Source organism: Passer domesticus, chromosome 4 (genome assembly GCF_036417665.1).
Source record: "Passer domesticus isolate bPasDom1 chromosome 4, bPasDom1.hap1, whole genome shotgun sequence".
Taxonomy (NCBI): domain Eukaryota; kingdom Metazoa; phylum Chordata; class Aves; order Passeriformes; family Passeridae; genus Passer; species Passer domesticus.
The window spans coordinates 40,137,948-40,160,048 of record NC_087477.1 but is presented as its reverse complement, the minus strand read 5'-3'; the positions used below and the strand labels follow the sequence as shown (position 1 = coordinate 40,160,048).

Sequence of the window (22,101 nt, the reverse complement as noted above, 5' to 3'; positions counted from 1 at the left end):
TCCAACAGAAAGCACAGGCTGCCAGCTGCATGGCACTGCTGCCATGAGGTGGGCACAGGGGCCAGGAACCTGTGGGCTCCCTGGCGTGGGACAGCACAGGGGAAAACTTGGTCCTTGTCCCTCATGGTGAAGGCTGAGCAAAGATGGTCAGCACCCGTGCTCGCCCTGCTGAGACCCTTGAAGTTGGTCTTCAGGATAGCATTCCTGCTGCAACTCAGAGCCATGGTGGCAGGGAAGTGTTTGGACAGAGCTCATCCCTGCTCTGGGGAGGGACAAAGTCCCTTCATTGACCTTGAAGTATTTGATCACTGAAGTATTTGAGTCAGGACCTCCAAAAGCTCTCTAGGCAGCTTCAGCCTAGAGATTCAGAACAGAACAGATCTCAGCAGACGTTTTCCAGCCCCCATCTCCCTGAATTGCTCCCTAGAAAGCGCACAGCCATCCGAGTCTGTGCAAGGGCACTCGCTCCCCTGCACATACCCCTGGCACTCCCAGGGCACAGAGTGGATCTGCAGGTCTACTCTGTCCTCCCTGCCTGCCTCTCACCAGAGTTTTCCTGGGCTGGGCACGGCAGCAGCTCCCATGTGTGGTGATGCCCTGCTGGCTGTCTCTGCGTGCTGCAGCACGCTCTGCCTACAAGCTATGGCAGCGCTGCTGAAAATCCTCCCGGCAAGGAACTGCACGTATCAACTCCCGGTTTAGTCACTTCAAAACAATCTGGTTAGTAAGAGTGAGAGTTGGGAGGAAGACTGTACCCCAGGCAGAGATTGCACATGGAAATACCAATGAGATGACACTGTTCTCTGAGAAGTGCTGGAACAACGGGAGGAATAATAAAACACTGCAGTTTCCATCCACACAACTGTATCCCACGGACAAAGTGAAGGCAGGAATCTTATTGGAAGTCACATCTGATTAGTATCTGTCTGGCCTGGATCCCTTCTACTGCTGAGGAGAGACAGGCTGAGCCCTGCCCACGAAAACCAAAGGAAAATGCATGAAGGAGAGAGCAGAAGAGGCAGCTGCTGAGGCCAGGCCAGCAGCCCTGCTCCAGCAGCAGGAGCCACCTGTGCCCACCTCCTCTTCCCCTGCCCAGGGCATGGTCTGGGTAAGCACGGTGTGCTGCTGGCTCCTGGGGTGCAACCAGCATTGCTGCTCTCCTAGGGAAAATCCTGATCAAAAGAACAATGACTCAGTCAAGGTCTTGTGTGTTGGGATGTCCAACAAAGGCAATTGCCAGCTGCACCCTGAAGAACAACCAATCTCTTGTGGGGCAAATGGGTAATGGAGGCGGAAGTCTCATCTGGTTAGCTGCAAGAGTTGTCCTGTGAGTCAGTACTGGCTAGTTAGAAAACTCTTCTCTAACTGAATGGAAGCCAAAATATTCTGTAAAGCCTTGTTTCCAGCCACATTTTTTTGGATTAGTGGCCAGAAAACCCCAGCAGACCAGGAAAAAAAAAAAAAAAAGCAACACTGGTAAACAAAACAGAAGATGGCATTTGAGTTTTTCTTTTGCATTGAGGTGTTCAGAGGCAGAAAGGAAGCTTTTGCATTCTCTCTGACACTTGGGTTGGGGTGGAGTCTGGAAACCACATTTTTTAATTCACATACTCAGAAAAAGGAAGAAAATATCTGCTTAATCCCCAGACAAGTGGTGCTGGTGCTAAGCCTCATTTTCATGAAAGAAAACATGGCAAAATTCAAGAGATGAAAAGGAGGAAACATGAACAAGTCAGAAAAGCTATGTTATAGCCCATTCCATCCTGATGGTTTGACAAGTTGCTTCCTCTCTCTCCTTTCCATGTTTTTGGTTTTTTTTCCATTCTGTCTCCATGCAGTGGTAAAGGGACAACAACTGGGCCAGGATAGGCATCAGTTGTGTGTTGAATGCCCACCCCATCTTCCCCCCAAAAGTGACTTTAGCCAACATCTTGCCATGGAGCAATATGGATGATATTCAAGCCTCTGCAAGAGGGGTCCAGAGCAGTGGGGTGCTGAATGCAGGCTGCAGCTGCCAACCCCTCCCTGCAATGCCACAGTATTATGCAAAATTGTCAAATGTACATCACAACAGCTGTACTTCTTCTCAACAGGAAGAAAGTCTCTGTGATGGGACTGGATGCACCCTTTGTTTTGTTTCTATTTAATCTAATTCTGCCGACAAAGGACATTCTCTGGGACAGGATCTCTTCATATCAGGTGAGACATAAATTCCAGCAGTACTTTGACCCTCTCCCAGGAGGAGAAATGGGGCGTAAAAGATTTCAGAAAAGGTCAGAAAAGCATTAACATGTGCCAGCCAGATGCACACAGATATGTGACATGACTTTCACACTGTCACTGCAGGACTCCCAGCACCTCTGAAACCATTTCAATGGGGTGGCTCAGCCTGAAACACGTCACTGCCAGTGCTCCCAGTGCAAGCCTGGGCTGGGTTCACAAGCTAAGAGAAAAGGGTTTTTCCACATTAAAGGCTTTCTCTCCGTTGACAGTAATAAACAAGGGAAGAGAGGAGCCTATCCTGTTCCTGCAGGCCACGTTACTCACATTTTGCAACGCTCAGGGCATATGCACAGAAGGAAAAAAAAGACAGCATACAAACATAGAAAAATCTTTCTGGACCAGAACATTTTCCCATCTGTCCTGTCACCGAGGCTGGCCAAGAGCAGATGCCAGAGCAGAGCACAGACATGGGGCAGATAAGTAGCAATACCCCTGAGAGCTCCCCCAAGGACGTGTCAGTATGCAGTTTGGGACCTCTGCCTGGACTTTCCCACACTGGGGTTGAAATCCAAGGCTGAGTCCCACTGCAGGGGTTTGCTCCAGGCTCCTTGAATGCACCCTGATGCCCCCAGCCACGGCTCCTGGAGCCATCCCCTGGACACATTGTCCAATCTGCTTGTGTGCACCCATTGCTAGCCGTGCTCCTGTTGCTTAGCACCAGTGATAAACAGGACATATTCCTTTGGCCAGGCGCCTGCCCAAGGCATGCAGGATCAAGTCTTCTCCCAAAAACCTCTCTGGCAGCCACTGAACTGCACTATTTGGTTTATCAGGCAGTGAAGCTGTCCCCTGATCTTACTTGATCAATGTCATCCTGCTAGGAAAACTGGCACAGGTCTGCCTGTTCTTTGGCACAGATCTCTTTGCAATCCCCTTGCCTTGGCCCATGTTTCCCCCAACATTACAAAACCTCTTCAGGACGGTCTTGGCTCACTGCTAAACATATGGCAGGTTTCTTGCCTGGGTTTGTCCATCCACTTCTCCCCAGGGTCAGGGCTCCCTCCCTCTGGCTCTAGCCAGCTCCACAGCTTTTGCATTCTGTGCCAGTTTGAGTTTTGCTCTGGCAGATAATCTCAGCCACTGCAAGCCATACTCAATTTTTCATGAGCCCTTTCTTCAGCCCCTCTGATTTTCCAGCATCCCTTTCCAGCATCCCCTTCCAGCTGTCTATAAACTGAGAGAAAAATCAGCCCCTCCCCACTGCACTCCACCCGAAAAGATGCCTCTTTTTAAGCTGCTGTCTGATGCTTCCAGACCACCACACTGAGAGCTGCAGGCTCTTGACTACTTCAGTCGAAGGTTTGGCAGAGGAGGACGCCCTGCCCTCCTCCCCATCCCCAGGCAGCTGTGCCTCTGAGGGCTGCAGCAGCAGGGCAGCTGCAGGACCCAGTGCTGCCCTTACACCCGGCCTGGCGGGATCACAGGGCTGACTACAGTGACAGCAGACTCAGGAATGTTAAACCTGGACCCATCATTTGCACGGCACTAAGGCGAGGCGGGAGTGCAGGCGTGCACAGCAGCGGGCTGCCCGGGCCCAGGCGGGAGCGGGGCTCCCTCCCTGCAGGGCATCCCGCAGCGGGATGAGCCCGGCGGGACGGGCGGGCTGGCCGCAGCTCGGCTGCACGGGGCGCAGTTTCCTGCACCCCGCCTGCACCTTTCCTGCACCCCGCAGGAAGCAGCCCCGGCCGGGACCGCGTCCTGGGGCCCCGGGGCGGCGGGACGGGGCTGGCGGGCCACCGGGAGCCCGCGGAGCCAGAACCCCGCGCGGAGGGAGCCCTGCCAAAGGGAGCGGGTGCCAAACCTGAATTACCAGCCCGGAGAGTGGCTGTGGATCCCGCGAGCTCCTGTGATTTGCGGCAGGTTTTTCAGGTCCCCGCCTGTCAAACACACACGCAGATACTTAAGCAGTCACCCGAGGACCTGCGGGGTTCTTGTTTTACGCACTTCTGGTCCCCGCCAGCTCCAGGTAAGCGCAGGCTTTGAGCTGGGGTGCTGGGGTGGGTCTGCAGTTGGGGATGGGGGATGGAGGGAGGAGCTCCCCTGTGAGTGCTGATGCTGAGAGGTCGGAGCTGCACGCAGCAGGGCAGGAAGGCTCCTGCCCGGGACAGACAGAAGGACACCCAGGCGGGAGGGACCCCCGGCAGGGGCCACCACGGCGTCCTGCCTCTGCTGCAGCAGCTGCTGTGCTCCTGTTTGCTTTGTTCCCGTCCGATATTATCTTCTAAAAGACTGGACGGGTAGTTTACAGGATGCATGACAGGTGTTTTTTCCTTATTTATGGCAGGGCCCGGTTTATTTTTAAAGCCTCTGTCCCACCTTATCCTGTGCGCCATGCTGGCTGATGTTATCCACAGCCACCCCACAGCAGGAGGATGAGGAAAGCTCAGGACAGGACACGGCTCTGCAGCAGAGCAAGGGAGGGTAAGAGGGCTCGTTTGCATTGAGAACTGCTATTTTGATCCCTGCAGTGGCAGGAAATAGCTGCAAGCTAAAACCAGATGCAGATGCCTCCAGTCACATCCCAGCCCTGACAGTGGGAGCTCTGGGAAAGGGGTCAAGAAGCCCAGCAGAGGCTATGGAGCCCCATCAGCTTGGCAGGAGCTACTGCTCAGAGAGATTTCTAGGGGCTTTGGGTGCAGTAAATCATTAGAAAGCTCCACAGCCAGCCAGCTATTGTGACTACTGTTCAAAAAAGCAAAGCTGAGCAAACAGAGATCACGTCTTTTCTGGAAAAGTGGCACATTTCTGCCAGGATAGTAAATGCTGACTGCACTGGCAGTGCTGGGCAAGCATGATGAGAGACAGAAAGATGTCCTCTCCCATTTCAAGCCAGAGCTAGGAGTCCTGCTAGTAACCCCAGGGTGTTTCTGTGGAGCTGGGTGCAACCACAGGACATGGGCAGAGTACTATATATTTATAATAAGACTTTCTCTTGCTGCGACTTGTGTCCATCAGCCATTACCTTTTGTCTGCTCATTCCAAAATGGCCCTGGAGGTGCATTTTAATGCCCTATCAGCCACACTAAGAGCACCAGGTACTGCCATGTACATAGCAATGCTGGCTGGAGCTGCCCACGGCCCAGGCAGCTGCTGATCCACTTGCAAGCCTCTGCTCTCACATCGCTCTACCTAAAACCATGACAGTCAGAGCCAAGTGTGAATTCCCCAGGGGTCTTTAGCTTGACACTTAGGACAGAGCAGGTGTGGTGGTTTCCCTGTGACAGTGCATCTGGCATTGTCATTTCTGCCTGGGTGAGTAAACCCCAGCTGAATGACAACTGCAGCCCCACAGCCCTTCTGAATGGCTAACATTCCTTGCACTGAAAATGCCTTGTTGTTTTTTTTTAAATGTTGTCAAAAATTTAGGAGGAAAAAAGCAGTAAGAAGTGGTGCTTTTCAGCAGCTAAGCCAAACTGTTGTGAGTCTCCATATTTCTGCCAGGCTTTAAGAAATGTGAGACAATCACCTTTCCTGTACAGGGAGAGATGTTGGACAGCCTGAAGCCCAGCTGACTGCCTGGGCTTAAACGAAGCTCCATTTAAGTAGTGGGCAGATGATTAGTGGTCTCATAGGGCCAGACTGGCCATTTAGGCACTCCTGGTGCCATGTCATATAACCCCAAATTTATCATCCAGGAGGTGCCAAGTGCTAGGGGCCATATGCTGCGCAGGGGTCACCTGGCTCCTGAAAGCCTCCAGGACATAGCAGAGTGATGTGGGAAGACCTACAAAGCCCTCCAGGAGCCCCAGGGTTTTTGCCTTTTCCTGAAACCCATCTCAAAAGCCTGAGAGGTAAAAATTGTTCTCCTTCCAGAGCAGGGGTAGAGGGGACACAAAGAAAAGCCATCAGGCATCACATTGTACATACTGGGGCACCCTAAGCTGCCAGCTGGTGGAAGATACTGTGTCCTATGGGGAAACGCCTCAGGAACCTGGAGATAATCAGAAGCAGAAATAGCTGTGCAGGTGAAACATGAAAGGTGAAGCATGTGTTCCCTACGCAAATCCAGGCACACACATCAATGCACATTAATGCGGCAGGCTGCAAGCAGTGATTTATGAGCTGCCAAGGCATGTTGCTGCTGGTGGCCTGGGCTAGGTGCATGATCTGGAGGTGATGAGGATCCCTTTGTGGTTGGGCTCTCTATGAGAAGGGCAGGTGGCTCAGTCGTGTGCTAAAAGAAAAGAGAGGCAGGACTTGTGGCCTGAGCTTGGCCTCATCTGCATTTTGACCTCATGGAGAGCTTGGCAGCCACAGTGCTGGAGAGCAGCACCTCAAGTCCAGGGGACCTCCTTCTACTTCTGCATCTTTTCCAGAGGTCTACAAACAACTGAGGTAGGTGAGCAGCATTCAGCGGACTCCTACTACCTCACATGAATGAGGAACAGAATTATGATGCCCCTTTCCTATATGGATGCTTCTGAACTGAGCTGACCCCAGGAAACCCAGATAGATGCAACACAGTGCAGACAAAGCCAGCTTGGCTTGCAGTACCTGGGGTTAGAGATGGTCTTTTCTCACTCCACCCAGGGCTGCTGGGGGATACTGTCTACACTGTTGACCAGCACTCTATCATGCTCAGAGGTGCTCCAATGTTACACAACCACTGTGTTACAATTAGTATTTACCAAATGACTCAAGCAGAGTGGGCTGTTTCACAACCAACCCTGGTCTATTTATAAGCCCCTACTCAAATGCCAAAGGATTCTTTTATTACTCAAAGCACTTTCTGTAGAGGAGGCTCAGGGGGATCTTTGCTTTATGAGGTAAAGTTCAAAGAAGAGGATCTCTCCAGCCTCTCACTATGCCTGGCTCTTCACAAGCTGCAAGACAGTTTTGAAGCTGAGCTCCATTCCCTGCAGTTCTGTAAGCAAGTGAAAGCCCTGGGGCATTCAGTACCCCAGGGTACCTAAAGGTGAGTTACCACTCAACCAAGAAAGCAGTTGGGTTTAAACCTATGCAGCAGGAGTGCAGCATGATGGATGTTCCAGGATTATACCCCAGAGCCAAAGGGAAAGAAAAGCTGGACTGCAATTTGGAGGCAGGGCAGGTCTGCAGCAGATGGCCCACAGGAGTCCCAAGAAGGGCCAAGGGCTCCTGGCAGCACTGGAGAACCAGCAACACCAACCAGCAACACCAGCCAGCCAACAGAGACGGGCCAGGCAACTGGGACAGCAGGAGAGCAGATCAAGAAAGGCCACATTTTGCAACCAGCTCCTCCCCTGCCAATACCCCACAGCCTGGTTTCAAAAGCACCACAGTGATTCAGCATCAAGGGACTTGTGCATTCTGTATGGGGGCAGTGCCTTGTGTTTTAGTTGACTAAATTAGAAAGCTCCACCCTCTGCCACGTGAAAGCAAACCTGGAGCCCAGCAGAAGAGAGGTGTGGGATTTAGCCGCGATGCACTTGTTTTGCTTGCTCTTTTGGGCCAAATCTTCCAGAGACTATGCAAAGCATAAGTGGGACAAGTGTTACTCTGGAGGAAAATGTGGGCTTCTCAGTGATGCCTTTACTGGGAACACCTAGGACTGACCACAATCAGAGACAGCAAGTGCTTGAGCAACAGACCTACACTGGGTACAGTCCTTCAGGATTTGAACACATACACAAAAACCCAATCAATCACCTAATCAGTTCGGTGATGCTCAGGAACAATAGGACTAACTGTTTATGCCCACATGTGGTAACATTAAATATTACTTAAAACATTGCAGCTCACCTTCTCATGGCCAGCATTATGTGATGTCCGGCCACACTGCTAAGAGAAGAACCAGGACACTGATTCTGAGGAGGGGAGACAAGCTGGTTTCTGGATCAAAGACCATGCTCCCAGAAGATCTTGTATGCTCTGTTCTATCATTCCTTTGCACAAACTTGCCTGATAATTGGGAAGCAGGGGAAAAAAAACAACCAACAACCCACTAGGTTAGATGTCAGATATTGTCCTTTCACCCAGAGGATAAATGATGTTTTTAAACCAATGTCTTTAAATTAACCCCCTGCACATGCCCATTGCTGTGACATCACTCCTAAGTGACGCCCAGGCCTAAATAGGGCTGTAAACAGGAATCGTTCCCATGGGAGTCACACTGGCTATAAATACAGCAGCAGGGGAGTGCTGAGCAGCCTGCAGCTTCCTGCCAGCTGAGGATGGTGAGACAGCTCAGAGCTGGGCATTGCTGCCGCGTGGTCGCTGCAGTCAGGAGATGAGACAGGAGGTGCTGGGGGGCTGGTGCTCCCAGCTGAGCTCCCTGGCATGCCTTTGGGAAGGGAGTTGAGCCCTGCTGCAGCCAGAGGCCACAGCTGGGGCCGTGGGGGAGGTTGGTGGGGACACGGATGACAAATCTGGGGCTCAGCAAGTGTGGCCCCACTGGCCACTCCCAGCTTGAGCAATGACACCAGCCCCTCTCCGCAGTGCCTGGCCCCATAGCCCTGCCTCAGGAGGAGATGGCCATGGAAAAGCCAGTGATTCCCACTGAGGAGCAGCTGGAGATCCTGGAATACCACTTCTGCAAGGTGAATAAGCATCCTGACCCCACCACACTGTGCCTCATCGCTGCTGAGACCGGGCTCTCCGAGGAGCAGACTCTGGTGAGTGTATGCCCCTCATCCTGCCCCTGGCACAGCCCTGCTCCCCCTGCATGCCTCTGTGTCCCACATCTCCTGTCCTGGTCTATCATACCCCTGCACCTGTCTGTCCCCCTGCGGGCTTCCTACAGCAGCCCTGCCCTTCTCATGCTCCCCCCACACTCCTCTGTGCCCCAAGTGCTCCCTGCACCACCATGCACCCTGAGCTCTCCTCACTGCACCCACAAGTGTCCTCTGCACATCTGCAACCCCCAGCACACTCCTAACTGCACCCACAGAGCTCTAATGCAACGCAGCACCTCCCCTCCCTGTACCCCACACCCTTCCTGCACTCCACGTGTTTCTGCTCCTGAATTTACAACCCGTGCGTGCCGTTCTTCCAAACCATTTCTGATAGTCTTGGATGCCAAAACTACTGCTGGTTTTAAGGTCTGAAGAAACTACTGTCATTTTAAAACAGATAGATGCAATTCCTACAGGATGTGCTGTGGGACATGCTCAGGCTGTGCACCCTCCCCCTCAGCGTCCCTAAGCCCCGAGGTCAGGCAAGTCTGTCAGCCTCTCCAGGAGAAATAGAGGCCTCCAAATACCCCTCCTCAGGGACAGGCTGCCACTGTCTGGGAATTCCACCAAGCCCTGTGCTCCAACTGGCTACCTGCAGGCTACTCTGAGCTTCAGAAGCAAACGGCTTCTTCCCAGTTCCTTCAGGTGGCAGTGCAGCTCATTGTGATGTAGGTTTTTACTAGACCCACAGCAACATTTATGGCTATAGAAAAGAAATCCATCCCACTGGGAAGTTAGCAGCAGTTTGCAGAGAGCTGCCAAGCCTGGCTCTCCCTCAGCAAAGCCAAAGGGGTATAAAAGCCGAGCTGGCAATGTCAGCATTTAGCCCGTCCCAGGGAAAGATGCTGAACAGCATCCATTGCACTGACAGTCCTCAGCTGGAGTGGAATGTGCTTTGGTGACAGGCAGGTATCAATCACGGCTTGTTTGAGGCAGCAAGGAGGCAGTACCCCTAATATACCTTTTTCTCTGTAGAAATGGCACTGTTCCTTTTTTTTCTTCCCCTACAGCAACTTGTAAATGCAGGCCATATACGCCCAGGGCACCTGTCTAGATGTCTTTAAATCCTCCCTGAGAGCTATCTTTTCCCACTAATCTAGTGTGCTCCTAGAGATCTGGAGGTGGAGGTCACATTAGGGACAGGATCAAGACTGGGGTGGTGAGTTGCAAAGTGCCTGCACTGCGTAGAACACAGGGAATCATTGCCCCTGACATCTGGAGTACTTTATCATCTAGAAATAGCAGCCATTTTAATAAAAAATTCAGTAACTATGAGATGCAAAGAGGAGATTATGGTTTAGGACAGAAAGTGAAACTTTTGAGAGGAGGGTAGGCCGTCAATCATATGACTGGATGTGGTCAAAGGCAGTGTGAGTGTGAGAGGCACTTACAGAGAGCACTGTGGTTGTATCATTATGGACTATAATAGCTTCGAAAATAACCATGAACAAATATAGCAACAAAATGAACTGCAACAAAAGGAATCACAGGCACACTGCCAAACAAAAGGCTGAGCTGTGCTTCCGGCACACGAGTAATATTTCTTTTCTTTCTTTTCTTCTTAGGTAGTGTAACTTTAACCAAATACATTTTATCTAATATTTTAAATTGTGGCTGCCTTGACGTGGCATCAGCAGCTCTTGGAATAGGCTTCCAGATGCTAGGTTACAACAGATATAAAGCTAAGTGCTGCTAACTTAGATGGGCATATTGCGTTAAAACTAAGACAATTTTTAAACAATTTTAAAAATAGATTTGTTCTTAAATTTGCTGGAGAGCCAATGTGCTGTACCTCTCATGCTTTCTGAAACAGGTGAGCTTTCAATTCCTGACAGTTTTGAACTTGCAAATGATTTTTCACTTCTCCAGTCATTTAAACACCATCCAGCTCCTTAGCCAACCTCTTACTCTGCAAGAAAAACCTGGGCTCACAGCAATAAAAAAAAAATTACTCACCCATGCTGTCAAGGTCTGAAGTGAGCTAGATAAATGATTTTGAAAGAAGTGCACACACAGGTTGCAAGACCGTTCAGTCAGGAGCAACCATCCTGGCTGCCTGTACTGCCTGGGAGCAGCACTATGAGTTCCCCTCACCTCGTCCCACGTGCTGACATCTGCACTTTTAGAAAAGTTATTTGGAGGCTTTGCTCAGCCCAGTGCACTCAGTCTCTGCTTTGTTCTTTCTCTCCAGAAATGGTTCAAGCAGCGCCTGGCGGAGTGGAGGAAGTCTGAAGGGCTGCCCTCAGAAAGTGGGTCTGTCAGGGACTAGAGGATGCTGCTCCAATCCCCTTGCCTCTTACAAAGGATGGTGAAGCTCTTCAGAGTGGGTTTCCTTGGGGTTCTTCTGTTGCAATAGGTTTTGCGATACAAAGTAATACTCTGCTATTTAACATAAATCTTATTTAACATGTACATAACTAGAAAAAACCCAACTATATATATATAGAGCTATATATGTATACACGTGTGTGTATACAACTTTTGATGGCTGATAACCTATCTCGTGATTCCAACCCATTAACAACAGCTGCACAAGAAAAGGCAATTTCATACCCTTGTCCCAGGCTTGAAGTAATTTTGCCATGATATATGTTCAAATATAGAAGGAAGAAATAAAGATTCTTTTTCTTTACAATCCCCAGAGGCAAAGTATGTGAGTGAGCTTTAAGGTGCAGATCATCCAGAGAGCAGGGCATCTGGAAAAGCAGGTGTGTTGTCCAGGTGACCTGGTTTGGCTCAACATGCCTGAATCAGCTCTGGATACTGCAAACCAAGCGCCTACACCATAATCAGACCAAGCCAAGCACCCCTTGAATGCCTTTTTTACCTTTCTGTTAAAGGTCAGCAAAGAGAAAGAACTCATGGGTTGTTTCGGGTTTTTTTCTCAGTGCAGAACATTTTTTGATGTCAACATTTTTTGATGACAGGAGCTGTGCTATGTCCCTGCTTGTGCTCCCTGCCCCCATGACAGGAGGCAGACTCCTTCCTCTGTACAGACATTTCTCCCAGGCAGCCTCAGTGGGCACAGTGGGTTTTCCCTTTGCCACAGGGACAGCCATGGGCAGCCTCGTCTCCTAGGGCACCTGTGGGTCCATGCATGGCAGCCCACACAACCTCACACACCTCCTAATCCCCAAGGTGGCAGAGGCTGGTGGTGCTGGGGTTCCCCCACAGTATGGGGGTTTTAGGGGGAGACCCCGGTCTCCTGCTGGCCATTCCTCAAGCCTGAGGAATGCAGCTGCAGTGGGGCTCTTGCACGAAGTCCAAACTCTCATCCATCCTGGCACAGGACAATGTCTGGTCTAAAAATAACCAGCACAATTTCCCAGTGACCTTACCTTGTTCAAAAGTCCTCTGCTTAGTGGATTACTGAATCAATTAATGGATCCTCTGATTAATCCCCTTCTGGTTTGTGGTCACCTGCCTCTACTCCTTTGGAAGGAGAATCAGCTTAACAAAGGGAAGATTAAAATACTTTGGCTCTGAAACTGCCATATGCTTTCATTTGTGGCTTTTGTCCCTTACTGGTGAGCATCTCTCTTGCCTCAGTATCTCCAGCCTGTTGCCAGTGGTTGGGCAGCCAGTGCAAAACACACTGACCCTGTAGGAAGCAGATAAAAGCATTCTCCCTTTATGTCATGCCCTGCACAGGCTGTGTTGTTCCTCTGCAATCCAGATGCCAAACTGACTCACCCACAGACCTGACTGCAGCTCAGAATTTGATCTGCAGACTCTGGCATCAACACTTGTTTTCTGCTTAGCCTTTGCAATTTGCCTTCTCTCTTACACTGAGGGGAACTCTGCTTTATTGAGTTAGCCTCCAAAAATCCCAATGCAGAATTCTCTTATTTAGCCCAGGGTCACACAACTGAGTATCTGAACCACATGGCTTTAACCCACCTACGTAACTGGATCTGCCTGTTCTCCAGGCATTTGAGAAAACAGGTCCCAAATCCAAGCCCACTCAACATACATTGTAGCCTTTAGTATTTCTACTTCTGTCACAAGCATAAAACTTTTGAGTGTCAGTAAGAAGATCTTCTTACTGACACTCAAAAGTTTTGCTAAACTCAAGTATTGCTAAAACTTTAGCAAAAGAATTTAAACCCAAATTCAGGAGTTGCATTGCATCAACTTACTGTGTGCTTTTGAGTTTAGTTTGCCACACTTCCCTGCATGAAAGGACAGTTCCTGTGCTGCCTTCCCCCAGCAGTTGTTTCATTACTTCTTAAACTATGACAGCAAACCAATCAAGACAGAAACTCCAGACATAACCCATCCTAGGGAGAGAGTCTTCCCACACTAAGTTGAATTCTGTAATTTTCCCTGATGACTATTCTTAAGGAATTATTACTTTATTTTAACTCCCAGAAAGCGTTCCTGCTGAGTGCTGCCTCTTGTGCTGTGTTCTAAGAGATGTTCCAGGCACAGCACAGCCCAGAGTGATGTTCCAAGGGGTGATGTGGGCAGACGGCAGGAGCATTTCTGAAGGAGCTTAGCGCTGAATTGGTTGAGCTAGTTTTTCGAGCCGTGGAGAACAAACTGCCTTCAGAGCACTCTCTTTCACTCTGAATGCATCTGGGTTGAGTGCAGTCAAGCCCATACGAGGTCTGGAGGAGAGAAATAGGGACAGTCAATCCTGAGTGGAGCAAGGCCAGCTGTCAGCTGCCTGCGAGCTCCCACACCTCCACCTAAGCCTTCCCTGCCAAGGGAGGACAAAAGGCATCACACCTCCAATGCTGTTGTCAAGGGAGGAGTATCTCTCACAGCCACGACAGCCAGGCATTCCCTCATCCTCTCTGAAACATCCTCCCCAGCACTTCCTGCAGACTGGGCTGAGGTCAGCTGCAACATGCTGGGCAACATGAGTGTATTACACTCTGCCCTTTGCCAGTTGGTTGCTTTTTATAGGTGGAATTAATAACAAGTCCCAACCAGTAATTCTGATGGAATTAAAGAGTTCCTGTTTCTTCTCTTTTGACTCTCCTTCTACCTCAAAAGGGCTTTTTAAACCACAATCCATGTAGCATTAACTCATCCAAACATATTAAACCCAGGCATTTTGGAAGTGGAAGAGCACTTCCTAATCTTGGCCTGATCTCTCTGGCCAAACACAAATGACCAAGGTGCCATGAGCCACACAAAATGGGCTGGCAGCTGACCGTTTCAAGGTAGGGAAGCAGCACCTACCTTGAGGAAGGCTGGGCCAGCCCCACAATTCTTTCTGTAGCCACTGCACGCTTGGCAGCCTTTGTCACAGGCCACTCAGGATCCCGGGGGGGCAGGAACTTAGGGTGGAGTGGTTTGGGCTTCGACAGCTCAATGGTCCGAGGGCTTGCAATTACCTTCCGAGAGGAAACCTGTGGAAGAATGGGGAGGAAGGTCTTTAGAGATGCTCCTGGCATTCAAAGGTGCTCAGCCTGCAACCAACTCAGTGTTACCAGGTTCACAGGCATTGACCACACACAGATGGGACACAATCAGATAGTCAGCTGTGTTTGGCACTAGGCAAACTGTAGCAGAAGAAACCACTGCCTCGTCAGCCCCACAACCTGCCCTCCAGCCTCCTGTTACTCACAGCCCTTTGTCCAACCCACCCCCAGCACTGGAGATCCCAGTCAGGCACTTGGCCATCTCTCTCCATCCCTATAAGTGCAGGTTAGGCACAGCTCTGCTGTTCTCTGGGGATATGTGCTGGGAGTCAATTCATGCTCTGAATGGAGCACAAGTCCTGCTTTCCAGCTCAGGAAGCAGCTATGCCACCCTCATGGAGAGCAGCACATCCAGGCTGATGTGAAGAGAGCCACAAGCACCTGTGCCCTCTCCTGTGTCAGAAGTGCCACCCGTGTAGGGTCCCGGGTGACGCTGCCTTACCGTAGATGTGACAATACCAGGTTTGGTGTGCGTGGGGCAGCAGGTCAGCTCCCTGATCAAGGGCTCTGCGAGTTTCTGGACCCGAGCCGATGCACTGGCCGAGACTGCTAAGCTGGAAACCTGTGCTGGCACCTGCATGGATCCAGAATGGGGGAGGGATGTGCACACACAGAGCTTGTACAGCAGCCCACAGGGACATGCTCCCTCTCCACAAGGATGAGCATCCCAGCACCCTTCCTCTGCATACATGGTCACTCTTAATTTTCCAGAATCCATTAGTTTTTTTCCACCTGAACTATTAAGTCATTTTGGTGCTATACAGATTCCCCAGCTGTCGCCCACTCAGAGCCAGGAGGGGAGTGCCTGTAATGACAGCCTGTGTAGCCAGGTAAAAGTAGAGAGAAATTCCTTCCATGTTTTTCATATTCATCTTCCTGGCCGAATCAAATAACTTCCCTGCTAAGGAGAGACATTCAGATTTCAGGATAAATTTGCTGCTACAGTTAACTGCACTCCTACAGAAAATGTGGTTACTTCTCCAGCAGGGGACTTCCAAAATTTTTCACAGGTGCCCAGTCCTGCTCCAGCCCAGCTCCCTTTTCCCAGCCCCAGAGGCTGCATCCAGAAAACCTAGCCCTTGCCATGGAAATGAGTGTAATCTGAGATTGCTCCAAGCCCTTTCACCCCTGCCAAAGCAATGACCCACCTAAAAGGAACAAGCTCAGAAATATAAATTAGGCTTCTGGCAAAATGTAGTTAAAATACACATAGTAGTTGCATTCTCATGCCCCCTGTGTACTCAGATAGGAGCTCAGCTGCCCAACTACAAACTCCCTAAGAGCTAAACATGCCATTTCCATCAGGTTTCTCCACTTTCCCAGGCTGCTTTACCAGAGGATGCAGCCCAGATGCCTCCCTTGGCTCTCTTGCTATACTAGGCTGCTCCAACCTGGCTGGCTTTTGTCTCCCAGCAGGAGATTTGCAAAGACAACATTCTTCTCTAAAAAGGAGTTTCTTCCAGTGCCATAAACTGTAGCAGAACCAGGCAGCTCCTGGTTCTTCTCCCCTCCACACACTGGGCACATCCAGGGGTGGGATACAGGGCCTAAAAACTCAGGACAGTCTGCTGCATCCCTGTGCCCTCCAAATGTCACTCAACCTCCTCCTCACCTCTCGGGGCGGCATGAAGTCTGGGTGCAGCCCCTTTGGCTGGGCAAGCTGCAGTATCCGCTTGGAGGCATTATAGTTCTGTGCAGCCAGGGACACAGGCCACTCCGGGGACTCGCGGGATCTGGAAGCACAGAGTCATGGCACTGCCACTCACGGGTGTTCTCCAATCTGGCAGCAGCGGGGTTTTCTAAGCCTCACAATTGCTGCAGTAGAAGGCACCTTTGTCTTGTGGCCATTTCCCGTGTAGAACTCATGGCATGAGAGAATCCAGAAGTTCTAATCCCAACAGAGACCCTGCTCTGCATTTTTGCACTCTGTTTACGCATCCTCTGTTCCTCCATTTATTAGACACCACTGATGCTACAAGACCCAAGGCTCTACCCATAGCACCCTATAGGCTTCCCAGCCTCTCACCTTTGTGCCAGGTAAGCAGGGAGGTATTTTTTAGGCTCAGATAACCTCAGCAGCCGTTCAGAAGGGTAGCCATACTTCACTAGCAGGGGATTCCCACCGATTACTGGTCTGCAACTGTACAGAAAGAAACATTTTGAGGAGCAGCACGGAAGAGCTAGCAAAAGGCAACAGAGAACATGATCCTTGAAGATGGTAACCTAAGTCTAGTTAAACATTCATGTCCGCATATATAAAATTTGGCACTGGTGCACATGGAAAAACCATGAACAAACAGGCATTTACACCTGAGATTTCCTCACTTTAAATGCTGTTGGCATCTGAAGAGTCCTCTTTTAAGCACTCTCACTGCACTGCTTTCAAAGTCTAGGCTTCTCCTGAACCATTTAAAGGAGCTGCCCCACAACATCTGGCAGCATTTATGTTGGTCAGCTCTGTCAATTTAGAATCCTCTTTGTTACAATGGCTTGATAACACCTTGTGCCCTTGTAGCTCCTTTCATCTTGGTGTCTCCCCGAGTGCTTTGCTCATCCAGCTTTCAAACAAGCATAACTGTTGGAATATGCCTGTCATCACCAGGGAAGAAGAAGAGGTAAGAAGAAAGGCAGGAAGTGCTGTTGTATGGACACCTTTAGCAAAAGGCAGTAGCTCTCAGGAGGACGAGAGCCCATAACTGGTGATAGTGGCAGAGGGGAGAAAACTACAGACATGCACGTCTTGACATTCCTCCAAGTAGAGGAAAGCCAGGAGTGGACTCCAAAAGAGCTTCATCTCCTCCAACAGAGCTACAAATGACTTGCTTCAAGTAATGTAGCAACACTGTCATTTATACTTTTTACATCAATTTTCATTCCAGTTCCAAAACATGATCTAGGTTTTACACCATGCAGTGACAGCAGAGGTTTAACTCAAGGCAAGATACCTGGATTCCTTCCAGCAGCAGAACACTGCAAGATTGCTCTGTTCCTAACCTTACCTTAAAGACTTAGGTCAGACTCCAAGAGGATGCAGGGGTTCATTAACTGTGTCCAGGTGCCTGGCTGGGCTGCCTCAGCACTAGTGGGACACGGAACACGCTAGGGACAGTTCCTCTCTACTCACAGGTGCAACACACGTTCCATCAATAAATGTATGCATGTACATGATGTCTACTTCAAACCAAAGCACAGCTGTTGGATGGGTATTTTTGTTACAGCAGAGGAACATGCTCCCTTCTGCTTGGAGACTCAGATCAAGACAAGCTCCTAGGGCAGCTGATGGGAACCCAGAGCTCTAATCAGACCAGCAACTATGTGTTGCAGAAGTCCTTCTCACAGCTGGGAAGTGGATATGAGGAGATAAAAGGGCACTAAAATTTAGCACTCCACAGTTCCTCCCCATTTTGGAAGTCAAGTATTCGGGGTGTCTATGGTCCCATAGCACTTTCTTCTCTGCTCCAGACAGCCCCTGTTCCAACCACAAAACAGTTGGTGAGTTTCAGTGCCATGAAGCTATCTGAAGAGCAGCCTTTTCAGGAGAGGAGAAGGCATCTCCCCTTTCCCTGGGAGCCAGTATAGTCCCCATAAGAATATGCTCTGAGCTGTCTCCTTCCCCAGGATGCGCTACCACGTCACTCACCTGCGCCCATACTTGGTAAAATCTTTCTTGGGCTTGCACAGATTCAAGATTCGCGCAGATGGTCGAGCTGTCATAGCACCAGGTGAGAGGGTCCATATTGTCTCTTGGTTTCCCCATATAAGCCTAGCATGAACAGCAAGGTTGTCAAATTTTAGTAACAGGCACAAGTGTGAAATGTGTTTGCTGAGGCTATCCTTCCCTGCCCAGAATGGAACACACACACCCACACACACACACACACACCCTATCGCTCCCCACACCTGAAAAGTGCCACTAGCACCCCCTGAGCATTCTCCTTCTGTGGCTCTGAATTTCCCAACACTCTCCTGCTGGTTGTTGTCAACTAAAGGGAAAAGAGTCTTAAAGTGATAGGTTTTAGTTACCAGTGGATGCACAGAGAAGGTCATTGCATTACATCTCTGAAACCCCTGGAGGAGTTTCATCATTGCATTTCTTTTGCCTCACCATTACCACCTAACTATACCACAGGTATGACAGTGAAAATAGTAACAACTTTACAGTCAGGGTGTGCCATGGAAAGTGGGTGAGGTTTTACAGCAGGTTAGTGGTTACTCTCCTGTGCCCAGGGCAAATTGGGAGTTGCTCATCCCTCACTGAGAGGCCACGGTGGGAGAGGGTACTGGGGTAGTTGGGACAGGGAACAGCAGGGCAATGGGTTTGTGGAGCCTTTTTTGAGACCCATACAGATAATGAAAAAATATGTTATCAAGAGATTGTTGCCCTGGCTTGTCAAGGTATAGTTTGATCACATCACACAGACAGCAACTGTGCTCCTAAAGCTGGGCTGCAGCCTCCAGGACAGAGCCTGGCTCCCATGGTCCAGTCACCTTGCACCACACACCATCCTACCCCACAACATCTCAGCTGGGCAGCTCAGATCAGATGGGGCAACAAAGGCAGGGCTTGGGTCAAGCCCAGGTTTTTAATTGAGAATTTGAGAGAGCAAATTGAAGGGAGCCCTTCAAGTATGGAACATCTCAGTCTGCTTTTCTAGGGACAGAAGGGAAAGGAGTAGCAAGACAATGGCCAAAGACAATGGCCAAGGGTCTGCTCTGGCTGAGTCCCATCAGTTCCCAGCCCTTGAGCAAGTGCTGCTTGAATACCTACTTACGTAGGACTGCTGACTTGGCAAAACAGTGGCTTGGGGTCTGCAAGTACCTCTATCCTGCCAAAATTGCAGAAAAGGACAAACATGCCATTAACCATACAGTTAAACCAACAGAGCATAAAGAAGCTACTGCTGTACTCAAAGCCATACAAACACTCTCAAAGCCCTGTGCTTTTGCCTCCATTCCCTTGAGAGAGCGTGTTTAAGGATCTCTCTCTTCAAGTACTTTCCACCCATTTAATCTGGTAAACTTACCAGCCCATGAATTTTATGTCTTTTCCCTTGGACTGCAGAGACACAAATTTGCAATTTTGCCTCTACTGATGGCTAGGAGAGTGGGAAGGAACTTTTCTGGTCAATAACATACCATGAAACAGGTACAAGAAGGATGATCCCCCAGCCTGTGGGAGCTCAGATGGACAAACACCTGTTATCACCATGTCATGGTTTATTAAAAGGCACCATGGGGACAGCACTGTGTTTCCACATGGCTTTAGGAGCACATTTTATTTCAGGCCATTTAGCACAGAGGTCCTAGATGCTGTACAGACACAGGAACATACATGGTCTCTGCCTTAGGAGCAGCTCTGGAGATGTTTTTACGGAATATACAACACACCAAAACCTTTCATGAAGATCAGGTATCACTGTTGAGGCCTGAAATCCCAGTGACTGGGAAGTGCCTGAACTTTATGAGCCTTGGTACAGAGAGAAGAACAAGATAATCCAGTGCCACAAGTGTGTTACACAACTCCTCGATGTCACAGACCAAGCCCATACCCACCCACTGGGGCTATGGGTGCCCACCCGCAGCCAGCTGGTGAACAACCACACTATGCAGGCAGCTGTGGAAGTGCTCCACCATGGGAAAAACACAGAAGGTGGAAGCCTGAGGCATTGCTTCCCTGCTCCATATCACCTGGCAATGTGGCAGCATGGCCCTAGAGAAGAGCAAGGACACCAGCAGAGAGAGATACTTGCCAACAGAAAACAATTTGTGCTTTGGAGACACACCTGTGGTTTCTCTGATGGGGCTAATACTGCTAGTAAGATACCAAGCCCTGGGAAATGCTTGTCAGAGAGCTCAGCACCACAGAGATCCCTGAAATGGCAGGCTGCTCTTACAGCATCGTCACTGCACAAGATGCCTGTCACGCCTAACTTGGGCCACAGCGCTGCAAACACGGCTCCTGCTGAGATCCCACAGAGGCAGCTGCCTGTAGGACTTTGGCCCCCTGCCACCAGTTCAAGACAGGACATGGTCAGGAAGGCAGACGTCATTTCAGCAGCCAAAACCCAGTTTAAGCTCTTTAGTCCCAAGCGGGTCCCCAGAGGGTTTTCCTTGCAAAGGTGCAAGGGGGTGAAGGATTAGCACACAGAGTTCCCCCCAGCCTAGCTGTGTTGCAGAGCTGTCACTATCTCTGCAAGCAGGCTCATTGCTTTTCCTCAGCCACTGGCACAGATCCAGCACACAGCCACAGCCAAATCTAGCACAACATAGTGCACATGGCCCTAGTGGCCCACACTGCTGTGCAAAGCTTGCATCATCTAGCCAAGGAATGAGGCACACATGCATTCAGATCAGGTCTTTCAACTCAGCAATCTTTTTTTGTTCTTTTCCCAATTACAGAAATAAAGATTACATTTATCATGGCACAAGCTCTAGACAAGACAGGCATCCTCACTCAGGATGTACCTTCAGCAGCTCTGTAACCTGAAGGGGTTAAACCACCTCACTGACAAGACAGCCCTGGTGGAGCCTTTGTTGTTTGGGCCTGCTCATGCTTCCCAGCAAGGCCTTGTTTCAGCCAGACACAGAAACACCTCCCCGCCACTGTATGAGCATTCACACACTCATGGCTTAAGGGAGATCAACTCCTTTTGAGATCAATTCCTTGTAAAGCAAAGAGTCACAGCTTCCGTTCTGAAGGGGCAGGATGGTTGGATGTTTTTTAGAAGCTGAGGTAAGGACAAAACCGGACATAATTTCCTCTCAAGTGTTTATCAGTGTCATCCGATGCACTGACTCACTGCTTGGTGTAAATCCCCGACTGAGCCCTCTCAAGAGACATGGGGCATTGGCCTCAATGCCCAGCCAGGAGGGGAGGGCTTCTTACCTGCTTCGTGGGTATACACACATGCAAGGGGTGTAAGCTGACACTGCAAAGACAAGAACAGGTGAATTTAAAAGCTTGGTAACGCCTGGAGCCGGGACTTCCTGCTCTTTAGCATGCAATAATCATATGACAGAAATTTGTGCATCTCCTCGGGACAGCTGCTCAGCAGATGTTCATACTGCTTTTCCCTGGTACTTTCCTCTCCAGTGGCTGCTCCTCACGGGGGGATGCTGGCAGCCCCCAAGGCTGCAGGACAGAGCACCCCAAGCACCAGTGGCCACCAGCCTGAAGCCCCCACCTGCCCTACAGCCACCCCTTATGACTGCCTTCAGCAGCTTCAGGGGAGGCTTTCAGAGCCCCGGGGAAGTAGCAGCTGTATTAAACTGGGACCAGGTGCAGTGTGAAACAACGGGGGGTAGGGGTTACGGGATGACAGGAAAACCAGCGACGTGGCCACACGTGCAGCCACTGCCCCGACGGCAGCGAAGGCCATGAAACACGGCCGGCATCCCGCAGTCCCGGCCGGGGCCTGCCGGCGTCACCCAGCCCACCGAGCCCGGAGCCCTCCCTGCCCGGAGCCCTCCCTGCCCGGAGCCCTCCCTGCCCGAGCCCGGCGCGGCCGGGGCTCGGCGGACGGGCGGCCCCGCCCGCGGTCCCGGCCCCACGCACCGTGCAGGCCCCCGGCCGCCGCCATGGCCACCCCCGCCCAACGGCTCCGCCCGGCCGGGCACACGGCCCGGGCCGCCGGCAGCCCCAGCCCGCAACGCCGCACGGCCCCGGCCTCCGCCCGCGGGGAACACCGACCTGTCCCGCTGGCCGTCCCAGAGCGGCCTCGGGAGCCTCCCGC

At 50.7% G+C, this 22,101-nt stretch overlaps 2 protein-coding genes across 5 annotated transcripts; one reads left to right on the top strand and one right to left on the bottom strand.

The window, feature by feature from the left end:
• Window positions 1-4,015: 4,015 nt before the first annotated feature.
• On the top strand, window positions 4,016-11,577 carry HOPX (HOP homeobox). Of its 4 annotated transcripts, none has more exons than XM_064417335.1 (3): window positions 4,016-4,249; window positions 8,701-8,876; window positions 11,128-11,577. In XM_064417335.1, exons 2-3 carry the CDS (start codon window positions 8,733-8,735, stop codon window positions 11,203-11,205), a joined length of 222 nt encoding a protein of 73 aa, XP_064273405.1. In that variant the 5' UTR covers window positions 4,016-4,249; window positions 8,701-8,732; the 3' UTR covers window positions 11,206-11,577. The 4 variants fall into 4 exon arrangements, with proteins under 4 accessions (XP_064273405.1, XP_064273403.1, XP_064273404.1 ...); XM_064417333.1 differs by lacking the exon at window positions 4,016-4,249 and adding an exon at window positions 8,291-8,438; XM_064417334.1 differs by lacking the exon at window positions 4,016-4,249 and adding an exon at window positions 8,396-8,503.
• A 1,693-nt stretch (window positions 11,578-13,270) lies between these two features.
• On the bottom strand, window positions 13,271-21,992 carry SPMAP2L (sperm microtubule associated protein 2 like). Its single transcript, XM_064417328.1, has 9 exons — window positions 21,924-21,992; window positions 21,255-21,297; window positions 19,141-19,194; window positions 18,009-18,131; window positions 16,395-16,508; window positions 15,981-16,101; window positions 14,811-14,942; window positions 14,127-14,296; window positions 13,271-13,546 (listed from the first exon to the last, which is right to left on the bottom strand). The coding sequence occupies exons 1-9, from the start codon at window positions 21,946-21,948 to the stop codon at window positions 13,432-13,434; spliced, it is 897 nt and encodes a 298-aa protein (XP_064273398.1). The 5' UTR covers window positions 21,949-21,992; the 3' UTR covers window positions 13,271-13,431.
• Window positions 21,993-22,101: the final 109 nt, after the last annotated feature.

Coding starts and splice junctions, on each gene's coding strand:
- HOPX (XM_064417332.1), top strand. CDS start 8,542: ATGCCTTTGGGAAGGGAGTTGAGCCCTGCTGCAGCCAGAGGCCACAGC. Junction 8,606..8,700: donor CAGCTGGGGCCGTGGGGGAG/GTTGGTGGGGAC, acceptor CCCTCTCCGCAG/TGCCTGGCCCCATAGCCCTG. Junction 8,877..11,127: donor TCTCCGAGGAGCAGACTCTG/GTGAGTGTATGC, acceptor CTTTCTCTCCAG/AAATGGTTCAAGCAGCGCCT.
- SPMAP2L (XM_064417328.1), bottom strand. CDS start 21,948: ATGGCGGCGGCCGGGGGCCTGCACG. Junction 21,298..21,923: donor GGCGGCCGGGGGCCTGCACG/GTGCGTGGGGCC, acceptor TTGTCTTTGCAG/TGTCAGCTTACACCCCTTGC. Junction 14,297..14,810: donor CTGGTATTGTCACATCTACG/GTAAGGCAGCGT, acceptor ATTCTTCCACAG/GTTTCCTCTCGGAAGGTAAT.